The sequence below is a fragment of the Syngnathus acus genome, chromosome 15 (genome assembly GCF_901709675.1).
Source record: "Syngnathus acus chromosome 15, fSynAcu1.2, whole genome shotgun sequence".
NCBI classification, from domain to species: Eukaryota; Metazoa; Chordata; class Actinopteri; order Syngnathiformes; family Syngnathidae; genus Syngnathus; species Syngnathus acus.
The window spans coordinates 4541784-4560579 of NC_051100.1; the positions used below are offsets into that span (position 1 = coordinate 4541784).

General features: G+C 45.7%; 1 protein-coding gene and 1 long non-coding RNA gene across 2 annotated transcripts; one reads left to right on the top strand and one right to left on the bottom strand.

Annotated features, from left to right (window-relative positions):
* Positions 1 to 1741: 1741 nt before the first annotated feature.
* zranb1b (zinc finger, RAN-binding domain containing 1b) lies at positions 1742 to 17739 on the bottom strand. The gene is made up of 10 exons (XM_037272536.1): positions 17392 to 17739; positions 14796 to 15798; positions 6951 to 7138; positions 6491 to 6644; positions 5917 to 5988; positions 4761 to 4959; positions 4495 to 4615; positions 4283 to 4412; positions 3435 to 3664; positions 1742 to 3362 (listed from the first exon to the last, which is right to left on the bottom strand). The coding sequence occupies exons 2-10, from the start codon at positions 15715 to 15717 to the stop codon at positions 3144 to 3146; spliced, it is 2235 nt and encodes a 744-aa protein (XP_037128431.1). The 5' UTR covers positions 15718 to 15798; positions 17392 to 17739; the 3' UTR covers positions 1742 to 3143.
* Positions 16975 to 18785, top strand: LOC119135166. The gene is made up of 2 exons (XR_005100503.1): positions 16975 to 17160; positions 18006 to 18785. It is a non-coding gene; the product is annotated as an uncharacterized LOC119135166 (long non-coding RNA).
* Positions 18786 to 18796: the final 11 nt, after the last annotated feature.

The window sequence follows — 18796 nt, forward strand, 5'->3', positions numbered from 1 at the left end:
ATACAATAATTGTATATATATTTCCCTAATAAAGTGGCCTGTTATTAGGTACACTTGAAAATGGCCGTGTACCTAATGGAGTGTCCAAGTGATGTCATGGATCAAACAGCCAATCAGAAAGTGGGGGTTAGGGCGGGTGTGGCACTTTTCACTTAAACCAGGGGTGTGGACCTCCAGTCCTCGAGGGGCCGCGTTCCAATATGTTTTCCAAGTTACCCTCGTTAAACACACCTGCGTGAAAAGATTTTGGTCATTTTCACGTTCTGCAAGAGCTAAAACTTTTTACGCAGGTGCACTTAACGAGGGAATCACACGGACACTCCATTAGGTACACCTCCATTTTCAAGTGTACCTAATAACAGGCCACTTTATTAGGGAAATATCATGGTCAAAGGTCACAGGTGTCAAGCTCTAGTCCTCGGGGCCGCGTTCCAATATGTTTTCCAAATTACCTCGTTAAGCGCACCTGCGTGAAAAGTTTTAGCTCATTTCATGTTCCGCAGGAGCTAAAACTTTTCACGCAGGTGCACTTAACGAGGGGATCACACGGACACTCCATTAGGTACACCGCCATTTTCAAGTGTACCTAATAACAGGCCACTTTATTAGGGAAATATCATGGTCAAAGGTCACAGGTGTCAAGCTCTAGTCCTCGGGGCCGCGTTCCAATATGTTTTCCAAATTACCTCGTTAAGCGCACCTGCGTGAAAAGTTTTAGCTCATTTCATGTTCCGCAGGAGCTAAAACTTTTTACGCAGGTGCACTTAACGAGGGGATCACACGGACACTCCATTAGGTACACCGCCATTTTCAAGTGTACCTAATAACAGGCCACTTTATTAGGGAAATATCATGGTCAAAGGTCACAGGTGTCAAGCTCTAGTCCTCGGGGCCGCGTTCCAATATGTTTTCCAAATTACCTCGTTAAGCGCACCTGCGTGAAATGTTTTAGCTCATTTCATGTTCCGCAGGAGCTAAAACTTTTCACGCAGGTGCACTTAACGAGGGGATCACACGGACACTCCATTAGGTACACCGCCATTTTCAAGTGTACCTAATAACAGGCCACTTTATTAGGGAAATATCATGGTCAAAGGTCACAGGTGTCAAGCTGTAGTCCTCGGGGCCGCGTTCCAATATGTTTTCCAAATTACCTCGTTAAGCGCACCTGCGTGAAAAGTTTTAGCTCATTTCATGTTCCGCAGGAGCTAAAACTTTTCACGCAGGTGCACTTAACGAGGGGATCACACGGACACTCCATTAGGTACACCGCCATTTTCAAGTGTACCTAATAACAGGCCACTTTATTAGGGAAATATCATGGTCAAAGGTCACAGGTGTCACGCTCTAGTCCTCGGGGCCGCGTTCTAATATGTTTTCCAAGTTACCCTCGTTAAACACACCTGCGTGAAAAGATTTTGGTGATTTTCACGTACCGAAGGAGCTAAAACTTTTCACGCAGGTGCACTTAACGAGGGGATCTTGGAAAACATGTTGGAATGCAGCCCCAAGGACTGCAGTTTGACACCTATGCTATGCATGGTCATTATTTCCTTAAATGTCATGGTCAATTTTTTATAAGAAAAGCCTTACATGGTCATTAAAAACAGCTTTACTATACAAAGTCAAATTCATTTACATCTATATATGTTTTATAATTGACCAACATCAACTTCAGTGAATGTATCTGCCCCTTTCCACTAGAGGGTACAACACATCCTGTCCAATCAGAAATAAGCAGTTGAAACATTGAAAAATGTGTTTATTTCTCTGGTTGTTGATTTTTTGCTCACTTGTTTGTGTTACACTTTTGCAGGTATGTAAGGTGACCTGCTATTGCATCAATAGCAAACAACACATCAGCTGTGGACACTCAAACCGAGAAAAAAAAAACAGAAGTGAATTCCCCATCTGCTTTGGTTTTGATGTCGTTGCCATGACGATGAGATGCTTGACCACACAAACGAGGTGCGTGAAGGTGACCTGGGTAGGGTAAAAGCTGACGTGATGGGACACGCAATGAAAAATAAGAAAAACAAGCACCAGGTTGTAGACGTCCCCTTGAGGTACTACCGAAAAATTAAAACCACCGGTAAAATCGAAATGTCGCTTCTTCATCAACCCCCCAAAAAGCTGAAAAATATACAGATTATGAGCTTCCATATACAATCATAATAAATATGTTGACTAAAAACAAAAGCAAACTTCTATAGTGTGAGTCCACTTATTAAAGGGAACGTCTCCCTCCCTTTTTTTTTTTTCCAAGAGCATCATTGACCTCATTCAAGCGATCATATTCATATAGAAATGTTGTCACAAATGTGCAGTGCTTCATTAGAACTTCTAAACACAACAATGGCTTTGTCCATTTTCCCCCCCCGCATATTTCCCAAAACCCAAATAGGAAATAATGTGCTTACTTTTGGTACTGAACACATAAATGCTGGTAGAGTTCATATTCGAATATAAGTCGTTTTCTTTTCAACAACCACATGCATAATTATGGAAAACCCTTTGAGCGTTCATTCCATATCCAGAATAAGGTCCGTGAGTACAGCCAGTAGCACTTTTTGGCCTACCGGCTGGCACACAATTGAACCCGAAAAGAATTCTGCTAGTGTATTGAATTCTCACTAGTGATGACAAAGCGGATAGCCATACAAGGACCTTGAACTGAGTTGTATTTTATATGAACTGCAGCTATAAACTAAGGCGTATGACTTTCACATCCAAACCCCTAGGCCAAAAGTGGCACTAGTAGTGGATAAAACATTAGTTGGAGCAAAAAGCGTACCTAGTACAAGGACCTTAAGTTGGACAACAAATAAATGCTCAAGTGGCTTTGGGCCCAAAAGTGCAACTAGTAGTAAGAAAAATGTGAAGGTCAAACCCAAAGGTGGCGATGAGCAGTGCCAGAAACTAGTAAGATGTGGTTCTTCTACTACTGAATTGTCTTACTAGAGAGAAGAAGCCGAAGGACGTGGACTGAATGCTTCAAAAGGGCTTCCCACGCCTGCATTTACATGTGGGAATTCCACTTGTGTCGTCACATTGGAGAAACAAAAGGTGGTTTGGAATTTGTAAACCTTTCCATTTTCCGCGCGGGTCAGTTTGTCCCAAAGTCTCGAGCGGCCAGCGAGGACTCACTCGTCCTCGTCCTCCTCCTCCTCCTCGCCGTCTGACAGCGCGGCGCAGGCCCGTATCTGCCGATAGCCGTCCAGCCACTTCTCCACCATCTGCGTGACGAGCGGGTGGTTGCGTCGGCGTGAGCTCTTCTGCAGGGCCACCAGCACGCCGCCTTCCGTCACGCAGCAGTCCAGCCACGAGCGCAGCAGCTTCTCCTGCTGCTCCTCGTTGCCCATCTGACAAAAAAAGCATGCGGCCGTGTCAAAATGGAAGAAAAATGAGAACGATGTATTCGGCAAACAACTTACTTCTTGCGCGGAGAGGAAGTGGATGTGCAGCAGCTTGCGGTCGTTGTCGACGAGCGGCAGGAAGGTGACGGTGACGTCGTCGTCTGTGTTGAGGTTGGCGCCGGCGCCGCGATTGTCGAAGCCGTCGTTCTCCATGGCCACCAGGGCGGAGAAGTGGCCGCGCGTGTAGCCCAGCGCGATGGGGCTCTTCCAGCAGAAGCTCTGCTCCCACAGCAGGGGCAAGTACACGCCTGGCAACGCACACGCGTCAAACACGGCATCAGCGGCTCGCACAGAAAGAAGCCTCTCGACGTGTTCAATCCGATTTTCTGCGTTCGACTGAACTGTTTGGCGAATCTGATCTGAATTTGACGTTACCGATTCTCAACATGCAAGAATTCTGCGACATCTTCTTACACTCGTTCTCTTATTATCCCGCAGGAAGCCTTTTCTTCACTTCCTGTATGGGTCCCAATACTTTTGTCTGTCTGACTAGCTCGCCGTAGTCGCACCTTAGCAACGCAATTGCATGGGAGCTTTCACTGGCTTCACCTGCTCAGTCGCTTTCGCTACAAACAGTCAACAAATGCTCTTTCATCATTGCCTTGCAAAAAAAAAAACGACAGACATTCGCGTGTGTGTGTGTCATCCATTTCCCTACAGACGCCTTTTATGTTTACAGTCGCTGAAATAGCTGAAAGGGTTACTTGTGGAGAAGAGTGCACAGCAGCTATGTCTGCAATGTCAGCTATGAGGGACTCAAAAACGAAGCCCCGGGGCACATCAATGTGGTCAACCATTTTTCTTTTAATAATGCTTTGCAATTTAAAAAGTATACATATCAATGCCCGTGTAACACCGGCGCCTACCTTGAAAGCGAGTGAACCCGAGCGTTTCCCCACGGAAACTTTTGTAGTACTTCACTCCGTAGACGATGATGGGCCTCCGAAGTATGTGCGCAAGAACAAAAATGTGAGTCTGCTCCAAGCTGGATCCGGGCTGGGGAGGGAAGATGACGCTGAGACTTAGACTTCTGCCCATTGCAGGACCGGACGTGACGGTTCTGGGCGGCTTTGCGTACCTGACTGGCCAGTGACAGGATGAAGGCCCAGTCCTCCTGCCACTGTTCCTCCCGCAGAGAAAAGTGCAGGCCGAAGCTTTGCGAATACCACGACTCCCATTCCTTCCAACGCGTGTAGAACCTTGGACAATAAACAAACACACCTCGAGTTTACTTTGATGGCCGGCTTACACCCAATTGGGTCTTAACGTAAACTGTTTTGGATGACTTAAAATGCTTGAAGCGCACCTCCGTACATTTTGTGTAGTTTTTATTTAGCGCCTCACCAGTGTGAGCAGTCGTGCAGGCTGTCGTGGAGCGTCTTGCGCAGGACCGAGTCCTTGTCGTAGATGCCCCAAGTGGCCTGCAGTACCGAGTCCAGCAGGCAGTCGCCGGCCGTGCGATTCCACAAGGCATACAGACGGCTGTCCAGCCGGGTCCCGAGCTCCAACGACCAGTTGATGATGGGAGACTCCTCCTCCAGCTCTGGGGGGGATAAGCAATTGATAAGATTACTGATTTGCCAACACACCAAAAAAAAGACCTTGTGTTTCTGCATGATTCCTTTTGTTCATAGTATTATTCTATACGTTTTGTGTTTATGCGTAATATTTGTTTTGTTTGCACATTTGTAAATTGGATTAGATCAAAATCCTCTTGAAGTCAATATTTGGCCAGAATCGTTGCGGTCTTAACCGTATAAGGCTATTTTATTGTATCCCTTTAAAGAAAAAAAAAAAAGGAAAACAAGAATCCAGTTCCAAATTTGACACCAGCTAGCTATGAGCTGATACAAGAGGGAACACGTGAGCTGGTGGGAGGACAACAAGCCCCTTGTGTGGACGTGCTGTCTTTGAAGCACAGCGAGCTTAATCTATTTAATGGCGGACCTCCTCAGTGTGTCGCTGAAGCAGTGACCCAATAGGAAGCCGCATTTGGTGCATCAGAGCAACTTTAAGGGTTGGGGTGGGTGCAGAAAGTTGGCGTGCAGTTTACCAGGCCACGTGATCAGATTTAAATCTTAATCTGTTAATCTAAAAAAAAAAAAAAAAAAAAAAAGGAAAGCATAGCGGTCTTTTCTGGCCAAATTTTCTGGCTAAGGTTGCTTGTTATGTGATCCTCGTGACGACACATGTGAAGTGAAGTTCTGCCTGTTAGCGGTGTGGAAGTGGTTGCGTGCACGTCTGGTAGAAGATAAAAAGCCTTGAGAAATTAACAAAACTCTTTGGCTGTGTTTGGACTCAAGAAAAGACGGGCAATCAAGGAGACAGAGACCAATTTTGGCAGGGAGGAAGTGCGAATGCAAATACTTGGCGTGCTTCCCGTTAGAGGATGAGTTTGGACAGCAAGTGGATCACCGTCAACTTAGATCTGCTTGAACTCCCTCAAACAGCAATTTGTGCACGCACTCACTGGTGTAATAAGAAGTGTGCAACATTTTACCTTTTTGCACATCTCGGTCCAAAACCTCGTCAAAAAGCTTTTCCTGAACGGCTGGGGGTAAATCCTCAATATCTGCAACAAATACAGCCAAAACATATGTTTTTAAAAAAAAAATATATATATATATATACAAGTAATTCAAATAAAAATTCTAGTAGATTCATAGTTGTTTATAAATATATTTGCCCTACCTTAAAACAGCAATGAAAGCTTTCTATTCTATTCTATTCTATTCTATTCTATTCTAGCGGTTTTTAATGAGCACAAGATGACCGAAATGCTTCTGCTCAGACCGGCTAGCTTGTTTTTGTTGCGTCCACAATAACCCCTGGCTTTCTGTCTATGCTCGTGGGGCTCTTGTCAACACAGTAGCCAATTCTTCCCCGAAAAGACAAATGAATGGATCGGCTGTGTGCGGGCCAAACAGAGCGAGTCTTTGCTCGTGGCCACGTGCCAAGGTCGCTATTATCTCGCACATTGATGAGCAATCCTAAACCAGACACTGGCATTTTTTTTTTTTTACAATTTGTATGTTGAACAAGAGCAACACTCCAGACAGCGAATTAAAGGTGACCTGCTGGCAAGGTGAAGGTGACCAGGTCCGTGAGGAAGTAGCAGGTGAAGTCCCCCTTGCGTTGGTGGAGGGAGGCAGCCACCTCGCGGCGGATCTGCTCCGTCAGCTCGGGACACACCATCGCCGGGATGCACTTGGCTGCCTGTTGGGACACCTGAGAAGAGAAAAGCATTTTAGACAAAAGCTGTCCAGACCAGAGCCCAGAGTTAAAAAAAATAATAAAACACGGTGAAGCAGCATTTGGCTGTTGTGCTGCCAATGGAAGTGAAGTCAAATATTTTTGCAGGCACACTCCCACGTCTCACTCAGCAATTTCTGGCTGACCCGCTCTGACAGCAAATTGGGCCAGTGAGCGAGGCGAGGTGCGCGCCGGCGCATAATCTGGGATAACGGCGACGTCAGATACCAAGCTGCTGCGCGCGCCTCGGCCACAAACATTCAGAAAGGCTTCTCCACTGACCTCGGTGAGCAGCACGGCCAGCATGTCCTGCCTCTGGAAGCGGATGGCGAGGTGCACCAGCGTGAAGCCTACGTCGAACGCCGACCGACGATTGAGCAGGTGCACCTCGTCGGACGACAGCTGCCTGGCGATGTCGCCGCCCGACGTCTTGTAGGCCTCTACGGCCGCCAGGTCGCCCTCCACCACGCCTGTGTGGAAAGACATTACAAAGCGCTGAGAATTTAAATGACGGACGCTCCATACAACAAGTGTAGCATCCTTTTGAGTATACTGTAAACACTGCACGGAGCTTCTTTTGCTCTCATGTCAACACAAAACAAGGTTGGGCCGCACATGAGCGTTTGTGCGAGAAACTCGGAGTGGGCGGCAGGACCGCCGGTGTGGAGCCGTGAGCTGACAAGCGGGAGGGAAAAAAAAAGCGGCCCAAAGTGACGAGCGAGGATCGCAAAAACAGCAGACCGGCGTGGACACTCGCGCATCCTGTAAGCCAAGAGGCGCAGCGCGGTGCTCGCCTCAGGACACGCAACAGTCTGGCAATGTGACATCGGTGGTCTCAACACCAAATATTTGTCATGCGCTGAATGATGGCAAGTCACTGTCAGGTGCTCAATAGGGGTGTAACGATTCATCGATACACATCAGTTAATCGATATAATGCTCTACGATTTGTTGGCATCGATGCTAAACGTAAACATCGATCTATATCGCCCGTTTTTGACCTCGGACATTAGACGCGACTTTATTTTGAAATCCAGTTCATTGTTGCTTGCTTCCTCTTTCCGGGAGCAGTGCGCGGCGTGTTGTGTTGTGAGCAGAGCAGGCACGTGAAAGGGGAGCCGACAACTACGCGGCTCCTGGGCTGGTGCTATGGCTAGTGTCCAAGAAGACGAGGAAATTCGCTCCCCTTTGGGCTTCAAGTCATTCGTTTGGAAGCACTTTGTAATTTCCTAAATAAAGAGTTTGCAGTACCTTGTTGATTTTGCGTATGAATTGTTATAAATCAGGATATTGTTTTATATCGATCGTAGAGCACTATATCGTGATGTATCGTGAATGAATCACAGCAGGCTTTAAGATATCGGCAAATATCGTATCGTGATTCTTTGTATCTATATGATATCGTATCGTTACAAAACCCGCGATTTACCCCCCTAGTTTGTAACCCTAACCTTGATTTAAAACTCTAGTCGGAAACCCTAACCCTAGCTTGAAACCCTAATTAGCAATGGCAAAACTCCTTGGAAACCCTGGTCGGAAACCCTAACCCTAGTTTTGAAAGCCTAGTTAGAAACCCTAATCTTAGAAACCCTAAAAGTAGTTTGAAACCCTCGTTGGAAACCCTAACCTTAGCTTTAAAACCTAGTTTGTAACCCTAAGCTTGGTTTAAAATCCTAGTCGGAAACCCTACCCTTTGTTTGAAACTTTAATTAGCGATGGCAAAATTCCATGGAAACCCTGGTCGGAAACCCTAACCCTAGTTTTGAAAGCCTAGTTAGAAACCCTGATCTTAGAAACCATAAAAGTAGTTTGAAACCCTCGTTGGAAACCCTAACCCTAGCATTAAAATCAAGTTTGTAACACTAACCTTTGTTTAAAACCCTAGTCGGAAACCCTAACCCTAGTTTGAAACCCTAAATAGCAATGGCAAAACTCCTTGGAAACCTCGGTCGGAAACCCTAACCCTCGTTTTGAAAGCCTAGTTAGAAACCATAATCTTAGAAACTCTAAAAGTAGTTTGAAACCCTCGTTGGAAACCCTAGCCCTAGCTTTAAAACCTAGTTTGAAACCCTAACCTTGGTTTAAAACCCTAGTCGGAAACCCTGAGCCTAGTTTGAAACCCTAATTAGCGATGGCAAAACTCCTTGGAAACCCTAGTCGGAAACCCTAACCCTAGTTTTGAAAGCCTAGTTAGAAACCCTAACCCTAACCCTAACTCTAGTTTTGAAAGCCTAGTTAGTAACCCTAACCCTAACTCTAACTCTAACTCTAACTCTAACTCTAATTCTAATTCTAACCCTAACCCTAACTCTAACCCTAACTCTAACCCTAGTTTTGAAAGCCTAGTTAGAAACCCTAACCCCAACCCTAACCCCAACCCTAATCCTAACCCTAACCCTAACTTTGGAAACCCTAGTCGAAAACCCTAACCCTAGTTTTGAAAGCCTAGTTAGAAACCTCAATCTTAGAAACCCTAAAAGTAGTTTGAAACCCTCGTTGGAAACCCTAACCCTAGCTTTAAAACCTAGTTTGAAACCCTAACCTTGGTTTAAAACCCTAGTCGGAAACCCTGAGCCTAGTTTGAAACCCTAATTAGCGATGGCAAAACTCCTTGGAAACCCTAGTCGGAAACCCTAACCCTAGTTTTGAAAGCCTAGTTAGAAACCCTAACCCTAACCCTAACTCTAGTTTTGAAAGCCTAGTTAGTAACCCTAACCCTAACTCTAATTCTAACCCTAACTCTAACCCTAACTCTAACCCTAGTTTTGAAAGCCTAGTTAGAAACCCTAACCCCAACCCTAATCCTAACCCTAATTTTGGAAACCCTAGTCGAAAACCCTAACCCTAGTTTTGAAAGCCTAGTTAGAAACCTCAATCTTAGAAACCCTAAAAGTAGTTTGAAACCCTCGTTGGAAACCCTAACCCTAGCTTTAAAACCTAGTTTGAAACCCTAACCTTGGTTTAAAACCCTAGTCGGAAACCCTGAGCCTAGTTTGAAACCCTAATTAGCGATGGCAAAACTCCTTGGAAACCCTAGTCGGAAACCCTAACCCTAGTTTTGAAAGCCTAGTTAGAAACCCTAACCCTAACCCTAACTCTAGTTTTGAAAGCCTAGTTAGTAACCCTAACCCTAACTCTAATTCTAACCCTAACTCTAACCCTAGTTTTGAAAGCCTAGTTAGAAACCCTAATCCCAACCCTAACCCTAACTTTGGAAACCCTAGTCGAAAACCCTAACCCTAGTTTTGAAAGCCTAGTTAGAAACCTCAATCTTAGAAACCCTAAAAGTAGTTTGAAACCCTCGTTGGAAACCCTAACCCTAGCTTTAAAACCTAGTTTGAAACCCTAACCTTGGTTTAAAACCCTAGTCGGAAACCCTAACCCTAGTTTTGAAAGCCTAGTTAGAAACCCTAACCCTAACTCTAGTTTTGAAAGCCTAGTTAGTAACCCTAACCCTAACTCTAACTCTAACTCTAACCCTAACCCTAACTCTAACCCTAACTCTAACCCTAGTTTTGAAAGCCTAGTTAGAAACCCTAACCCCAACCCTAACCCCAACCCTAATCCTAACCCTAACCCTAACTTTGGAAACCCTAACCCTAACCCTAACTCTAGTTTTGAAAGCCTAGTTAGTAACCCTAACCCTAACTCTAATTCTAACCCTAACTCTAACCCTAACCCTAACCCTAGTTTTGAAAGCCTAGTTAGAAACCTCAATCTTAGAAACCCTAAAAGTAGTTTGAAACCCTCGTTGGAAACCCTAACCCTAGCTTTAAAACCTAGTTTGAAACCCTAACCTTGGTTTAAAACCCTAGTCGGAAACCCTGAGCCTAGTTTGAAACCCTAATTAGCGATGGCAAAACTCCTTGGAAACCCTAGTCGGAAACCCTAACCCTAGTTTTGAAAGCCTAGTTAGAAACCCTAACCCTAACCCTAACTCTAGTTTTGAAAGCCTAGTTAGTAACCCTAACCCTAACTCTAATTCTAACCCTAACCCTAACTCTAACCCTAACTCTAACCCTAGTTTTGAAAGCCTAGTTAGAAACCCTAACCCCAACCCTAATCCTAACCCTAATTTTGGAAACCCTAGTCGAAAACCCTAACCCTAGTTTTGAAAGCCTAGTTAGAAACCTCAATCTTAGAAACCCTAAAAGTAGTTTGAAACCCTCGTTGGAAACCCTAACCCTAGCTTTAAAACCTAGTTTGAAACCCTAACCTTGGTTTAAAACCCTAGTCGGAAACCCTGAGCCTAGTTTGAAACCCTAATTAGCGATGGCAAAACTCCTTGGAAACCCTAGTCGGAAACCCTAACCCTAGTTTTGAAAGCCTAGTTAGAAACCCTAACCCTAACCCTAACTCTAGTTTTGAAAGCCTAGTTAGTAACCCTAACCCTAACTCTAATTCTAACCCTAACTCTAACCCTAACTCTAACCCTAGTTTTGAAAGCCTAGTTAGAAACCCTAATCCCAACCCTAACCCTAACTTTGGAAACCCTAGTCGAAAACCCTAACCCTAGTTTTGAAAGCCTAGTTAGAAACCTCAATCTTAGAAACCCTAAAAGTAGTTTGAAACCCTCGTTGGAAACCCTAACCCTAGCTTTAAAACCTAGTTTGAAACCCTAACCTTGGTTTAAAACCCTAGTCGGAAACCCTAACCCTAGTTTTGAAAGCCTAGTTAGAAACCCTAACCCTAACTCTAGTTTTGAAAGCCTAGTTAGTAACCCTAACCCTAACTCTAACTCTAACTCTAACTCTAACTCTAACTCTAACTCTAATTCTAACCCTAACCCTAACTCTAACCCTAACTCTAACCCTAGTTTTGAAAGCCTAGTTAGAAACCCTAACCCCAACCCTAACCCCAACCCTAATCCTAACCCTAACCCTAACTTTGGAAACCCTAGTCGAAAACCCTAACCCTAGTTTTGAAAGCCTAGTTAGAAACCTCAATCTTAGAAACCCTAAAAGTAGTTTGAAACCCTCGTTGGAAACCCTAACCCTAGCTTTAAAACCTAGTTTGAAACCCTAACCTTGGTTTAAAACCCTAGTCGGAAACCCTGAGCCTAGTTTGAAACCCTAATTAGCGATGGCAAAACTCCTTGGAAACCCTAGTCGGAAACCCTAACCCTAGTTTTGAAAGCCTAGTTAGAAACCCTAACCCTAACCCTAACTCTAGTTTTGAAAGCCTAGTTAGTAACCCTAACCCTAACTCTAATTCTAACCCTAACCCTAACTCTAACCCTAGTTTTGAAAGCCTAGTTAGAAACCCTAACCCCAACCCTAATCCTAACCCTAATTTTGGAAACCCTAGTCGAAAACCCTAACCCTAGTTTTGAAAGCCTAGTTAGAAACCTCAATCTTAGAAACCCTAAAAGTAGTTTGAAACCCTCGTTGGAAACCCTAACCCTAGCTTTAAAACCTAGTTTGAAACCCTAACCTTGGTTTAAAACCCTAGTCGGAAACCCTGAGCCTAGTTTGAAACCCTAATTAGCGATGGCAAAACTCCTTGGAAACCCTAGTCGGAAACCCTAACCCTAGTTTTGAAAGCCTAGTTAGAAACCCTAACCCTAACCCTAACTCTAGTTTTGAAAGCCTAGTTAGTAACCCTAACCCTAACTCTAATTCTAACCCTAACCCTAACTCTAACCCTAACTCTAACCCTAGTTTTGAAAGCCTAGTTAGAAACCCTAACCCCAACCCTAATCCTAACCCTAATTTTGGAAACCCTAGTCGAAAACCCTAACCCTAGTTTTGAAAGCCTAGTTAGAAACCTCAATCTTAGAAACCCTAAAAGTAGTTTGAAACCCTCGTTGGAAACCCTAACCCTAGCTTTAAAACCTAGTTTGAAACCCTAACCTTGGTTTAAAACCCTAGTCGGAAACCCTGAGCCTAGTTTGAAACCCTAATTAGCGATGGCAAAACTCCTTGGAAACCCTAGTCGGAAACCCTAACCCTAGTTTTGAAAGCCTAGTTAGAAACCCTAACCCTAACCCTAGTTTTGAAAGCCTAGTTAGTAACCCTAACCCTAACTCTAATTCTAACCCTAACTCTAACCCTAACTCTAACCCTAGTTTTGAAAGCCTAGTTAGAAACCCTAATCCCAACCCTAACCCTAACTTTGGAAACCCTAGTCGAAAACCCTAACCCTAGTTTTGAAAGCCTAGTTAGAAACCTCAATCTTAGAAACCCTAAAAGTAGTTTGAAACCCTCGTTGGAAACCCTAACCCTAGCTTTAAAACCTAGTTTGAAACCCTAACCTTGGTTTAAAACCCTAGTCGGAAACCCTGAGCCTAGTTTGAAACCCTAATTAGCGATGGCAAAACTCCTTGGAAACCCTAGTTGGAAACCCTAACCCTAGTTTTGAAAGCCCTAGTCGGAAACCCTGAGCCTAGTTTGAAACCCTAATTAGCGATGGCAAAACTCCTTGGAAACCCTAGTTGGAAACCCTAACCCTAGTTTTGAAAGCCTAGTTAGAAACCCTAACCCTAACTCTAGTTTTGAAAGCCTAGTTAGTAACCCTAACCCTAACTCTAACCCTAACCCTAGTTTTGAAAGCCTAGTTAGAAACCCTAACCCCAACCCTAATTTTGGAAACCCTAGTCGAAAACCCTAACCCTAGTTTTGAAAGCCTAGTTAGAAACCCTAATCTTAGACACCCTAAAAGTAGTTTGAAAGCCTCGTTGGAAACCTTAAGCCGAGCTTTAAAACCTAGTTTGTAACCCTAACCTTGGTTTAAAACCCTAGTCGGAAACCCTAACCCTAGTTTGAAACCCTAATTAGCAATGGCAAAACTCCTTGGAAACCCTGGTCGGAAACCCTAACCCTAGTTTTGAAAGCCTAGTTAGAAACCCTATTCTTAGAAACCCTAAAAGTAGTTTGAAACTAGGGGTGTAACGATTCATCGATACACATCGATTAATCGATATAATGCTCTACGATTTGTTGGCATCGATGCTAAACGTAAACATCGATCTATATCGCCCGTTTTTGACCTCGGACATTAGACGCTACTTTATTTTGAAATCCAGTTCATTGTTGCTTGCTTCCTCTTTCCGGGAGCAGTGCGCGGCGTGTTGTGTTGTGAGCAGAACAGGCACGTGAAAGGGGAGCCGACAACTACGCGGCTCCTGGGCTGGTGCTATGGCTAGTGTCCAAGAAGACGAGGAAATTCGCTCCCCTTTGAGCTTCAAGTCATTCGTTTGGAAGCACTTTGAAATTTCCTAAATAAAGAGTTTGCAGTACCTTGTTGATTTTGCGTATGAATTGTTATAAATCAGGATATTGTTCTATATCGATCGTAGAGCACTATATCGTGATGTATCGTGAATGAATCACAGCAGGCTTTAAGATATCGGCAAATATCGTATCATGATTCTTTGTATCGATATGATATCGTATCGTTACAAAACCCGCGATTTACACCCCTAGTGCTCAATAATGCAGGCTGAAAGTCACGAGTGTTGCTCAAGACGTTTATACTTCTGACCGCGGCTCCACTTGTCACTCTATTTTTAAAACGACAGGTCCCTGTGGAAGGAAGCCTGCTGTGCGCGTGCACACACAGTGCCGCGGTGTGTCACGCTTAACCTCCCTAGCAACAGAGGACAAACTCATGTGACGGATTGTCTCCAGCACAATCGGGCTGTGACCTCTTTGCGAGTTGACGTCCCCTCGGCCTGAAAGCGTCCATCACTTCTGCCGTTCGACGGAACGTGAAGGAGAACTGTACAAGTAGCGTGACAGCGAAAGGGAAAAAAAAAAAAAACTAACACAAAAACAAATGTTCCTGAGAACCCTCATCCTCCCACTCTCCCTTCACTGGCCAGTCTGCAGTGTGGGTGGCCGGATACTCGCTGAAAGCGCAGCAGTCTATCAGCATACCAAAAAGACAAATGAGCAAATGTGGACTGAGCTACGTAAACCTGTTTGGAACAACCGCCCTGCGTAGAATAAATAGATGGCATTTGTCATCATTTATTTGACTTTTTGACCAAACAAAGGCAAACTACGTTAATGTAGTGACGCATACGACTTATTCGGACTTGGCTATCATAGTTGTACTTGTTGTTGCCCTCTGAAAATGATTTTTCCTCAGTGTGCTGCGGTCACTCTGGATCTGCTTGAAACTCACCGACACAGGCGTTGAGGAACAGCCAATCCGTCCTCCTCATTCGGTTCTTGATCTGCTTGAGCTTTTTGAAATCCACCTGCAGCTCCTCCTGACTGCCGACCCCGGCCCCCGACGCCACCTCGATCCTCTGAAAGTCCATGTTCACCTCCGATTCGCGTTTGGAGGATGGCGGCGACCTCCTCTGGCTGCTGCTGCAGCCCCCGCCCAAACCCACCACGCCGCCGCCAACTCCCTGTCCGCCCTGGCTCCCCGTGCTGCAGCCCCGCCAGTTTCCTATATCGGCGTCGATAAACTTGGAGGACGGCTGCTTCCGTTCGGGCTCGGACGCCAGTTCGATGGGTTCGGCTAGCGGGCCGTGTCCGGGCCGCGGGTGGTCGCACACGACACACTTGGGCGCCTTTGACCAGTTCTCGTAAGTACAGGCGGCGCAGGTCCAGTGCTGCGCGTGTGTGTTGAGCCGATTGCGGTCATTGTATTCCTCGCAGGGGTCCGTGGCAGTGGAGGAGGGCGCCGGGCGGCACCCGGAGCCTGAGGTCTGGGGCGACTCGGTCGGACTCCGCGGCTGTCCTTGATGACCGGCGTGCTGCCTGTGACACAGGCACTGAGTGCAGCGGATGGCGCGAGGCCAGTTCAGGTAGGTACACATGTGACAGGACCACTTGGAACTGGTCTCTGGGGCGTCAGGCACACGGACGCGTGGCCGCGCGCTGGAGTCGGGACAAATGAGCAAAGAGGAGCTCCCCTGGGTGGGGCTGTTGCTGAGGCCGACGGGGTCCAGCGGTGGGACGCTCTTGAAGGGCTCCTCAGTGATGATGGCGCCCGCGCTGGGCCGCTGCGCGCGGCACATGGTGCACTTGATGGCCGACTGCCAGTTCTCGTAGGTGCAGTATTCACAGGCCCACTTGGCGACCAGCTCGGTCATCGTCGCACCCGCGCCGAGGAGGCTCGCTGCCTTTCGGTGGGGTTCTCAGCTCGGCGGGTCCACTCCGAAGGAAACGGCGCACTGCAACCCAAGACACGTGGAATGTTTTTCACATGGAACATTTTGCAAGGGATGTTAGATACAGCTTTTTTTCCAGACCGATACCCGTAACTGATACCTCTCGTACTCGATGTAAAAAATCTCATTTTACACAATGCCCCAAAAGAATTGTGGAACAAGACTGATGTATCCGTACTCGCCCATCTATTCATAAGGCAAGTCGTTTTTATTTATTCTTCTGTTTTTGTTTAACTGTCCTTCTACTACTGAAAATGTACATTGGCTCTACTGTGAATGGCGGTTTCATCATGGTGACGTTGAGTGTACAATTTGCAGTGGGGATAATCTATGTCAACCAGATGATCACATGTTAATCAAGGGGGTGAGTAGTTTCAGGGTCAGAGCACAGACGGGAGGGGGCATTAGGTCAGCGCGAGGGGCCACTTTCTGCCACTCAGTAAACAGCCACAACGCTAAGCGCTGGCACTGAGGACGCTGGGCAAATGAAGGACTCCATGAGCCAACATTGAGTACTTTTACTTTATTTTAATTTCATTTCACAGATGTGTCGAATATCAAGATGTTTAAAACAATCCTTGCACATTTTGTAACTTTGATATATTATTGACTTTAGCATAAGTGTACTCCATAAGATCTCGTCGAAATGGTAAGATGTTGTATTGTCTGTACTGATATCTGTATTATGCCATCGACACTCAGAATACGATTTTCAGAGGGGGATCGTCTATAATCTGCTCCAGAGTACCAATATCGCACGTTAATCTCCACTAATGCACATCTGCACAATATCAAAAGGGTGCCTGGCGCACACTGACTGACTGGGTTTACTAGCACACAGTGCAGTTGCTTTTGCCGTGGAGGTATTTGACGCCCCACAATACAGCAATGCTCAGTAACAATCCGGAATGGAAACCCAACACCGAGCATAAACACATACAGTAAAAGTTAATTTATAGACAGGGGGCCGGAGTGGCCTACAGTACCATAGAGGAGGCCGGTAACAAGAGACAGGGGGGCGAATGAAAGCAGACACCCAGCGGGGAAGACGTGTGACCGCCTCGAAACTTAACCCACGCTCTGAAACTGAATTCAGTGCAAAGCCTATTAAAGACAAATAAAAAAAGGGGGGTAATCCACAGCGCATGCGCATTGCTTACATTCGGACTGAGACGTTTGTTTACACGGTGAGAAATTCATCACATGAGCGCAACAAAACGCACCACGGGCGCCTTGTTTGTTTGTTATGGTTTTCCTAACATCCCACAGCAACAACCTGACACGCCCCACCTTTTTCCAAAGGTACGACGTTCTTTTTGACCAGGTTCACAGGTGACGCGCTAATCGTTTCGTGCTCAAATTCAGGTACGAAACGCGTTTTGGCGTCAGCCAGCGTGTCAATAAATTTCCCTAACGATGGAACTATCGCGATGTTTGCGACCTTGCGTTACAAACTCGACGAGATTTAACAGCCTGCCAGATAAGTAATTACAGAGCAAGCTAACCGCCCGCGCGCTGCTAACACGAATGGATTATGGTCTTGTTGCGCTTCGAAAGTGGAAGCCGTTGAGTAGGACTCAACGAGAAGCCCCTTACCTCGTTTCGTTGGCCGTGGAGAGCCCACTCCCAGCCGAAGCCACTCGGGCTTCTCTTACGTAGCCGACACTAGCCGCATATTGACTTGGTTGGATGGCGGAGGTCCATATAAACCACAGGGCGAGAGCCTCCACCCACTCTCTCGAGCCCCGTCCCTCCTCGGTTGTCCGCGTTGGACTCTTCAAATCATCTTTATCCCCTTTTCGTCGAGCGGAAGGGCTTTTAACGGCGGCACGGAGGGGGAGAGGAAGCGAGCGAGGCAAGGGCTAAAAACACACTAACGAGAGAAGTATGGAAGCCTTCCCTGGACAGTGTTACAGTTGGGAGGCAGGACCGAGGATTTACTACCTGAATATGCCGCGTCTTGTGATTGGTCGATTTCCGCGCATCCTCTTGTGTCGTCCAATCACAATTGACGTACGTCATTGTTCATGTTAAAGAGGTACGTCAGAGCAAAACAGTACACTTCAATGTCATCCGGAATAACAGCAGCAGCCCCCCTCTCCAACCCCCCATCGATGGACTAGTTTATTCAACAGCAAATGACATTTATTTTCTTCTCTTTATTTGATCGCAGGCTTGGAAAATTGTGTGTATATATTTTGTTGTTGCAGGAATGGCAGTTAACCACGTGGTGTCGACTCCAAAGGGATGATGTCATCGTGAAAATACTGCAAGCAGCCTGCAGTAATGTATGGCCACTTCAATGTCAGCCCGACGCGCAACACTGGACTGAGATGGAATATTTTTTCCAATATTATGATTAGCAACGGGATGCGTATATTGATGCAACACACAAAAGCACAAGCGGCACGAGTCGAGCAGCCATCTGCACACACAATATGAACACTTTTTGCATGTTTTTGTGATGCATTTGCGTATTGCGCAGATCTAACCATCATACATACATTAACCCCCTACTTGGGTTAGGGTCCTTGACTTATGTTACTCTTGACGTGAGGACAGCAATTTCTCTCAATAATTATCACATTTGATTTAACATGGTAGTAAACATAAAACCTAAAACTCAAACCAGTGAGCAAACCATGCATTTAGCTCAGAAATTTAGGTGCAAAGATCAGTTACAATCTCCACAAATTTGATGAAGAAACATTAGAAAAAACAGACAAGCCATCTGACATACACATGTCTCTTTATTAACCCCCAAAGATAAGACCACACCGTGCTCCTTCAGCCATGCCTTTTGTTTTCTTTCAAGTGCACAAAACCAGCTAAAAGTCTAAAGAGTCCCTTGGCATTGTGCTTCGGGGAGGTCTGACGGTGTCCCATTCAACATCGGAAGGGTACGGGGAGTATTACCCCCTATAGTTATGAGTACATGAGTGTATTTGTATAGAATTACATCTTCAAAAAAAATAAAACACTAAACCTGAGCCCTGCTGTC

Excerpts from the sequence above, each read along its gene's own strand:
- zranb1b (XM_037272536.1), bottom strand. The coding sequence starts at position 15,717 with ATGACCGAGCTGGTCGCCAAGTGGGCCTGTGAATACTGCACCTACGAG. Across the intron at positions 3,665-4,282 it reads CGGGTTCACTCGCTTTCAAG|GCGTGTACTTGCCCCTGCTG; the intron begins GTAGGCGCCGGT and ends GTGCGTTGCCAG. Across the intron at positions 3,363-3,434 it reads ACTTCCTCTCCGCGCAAGAA|ATGGGCAACGAGGAGCAGCA; the intron begins GTAAGTTGTTTG and ends TTTTTTTGTCAG.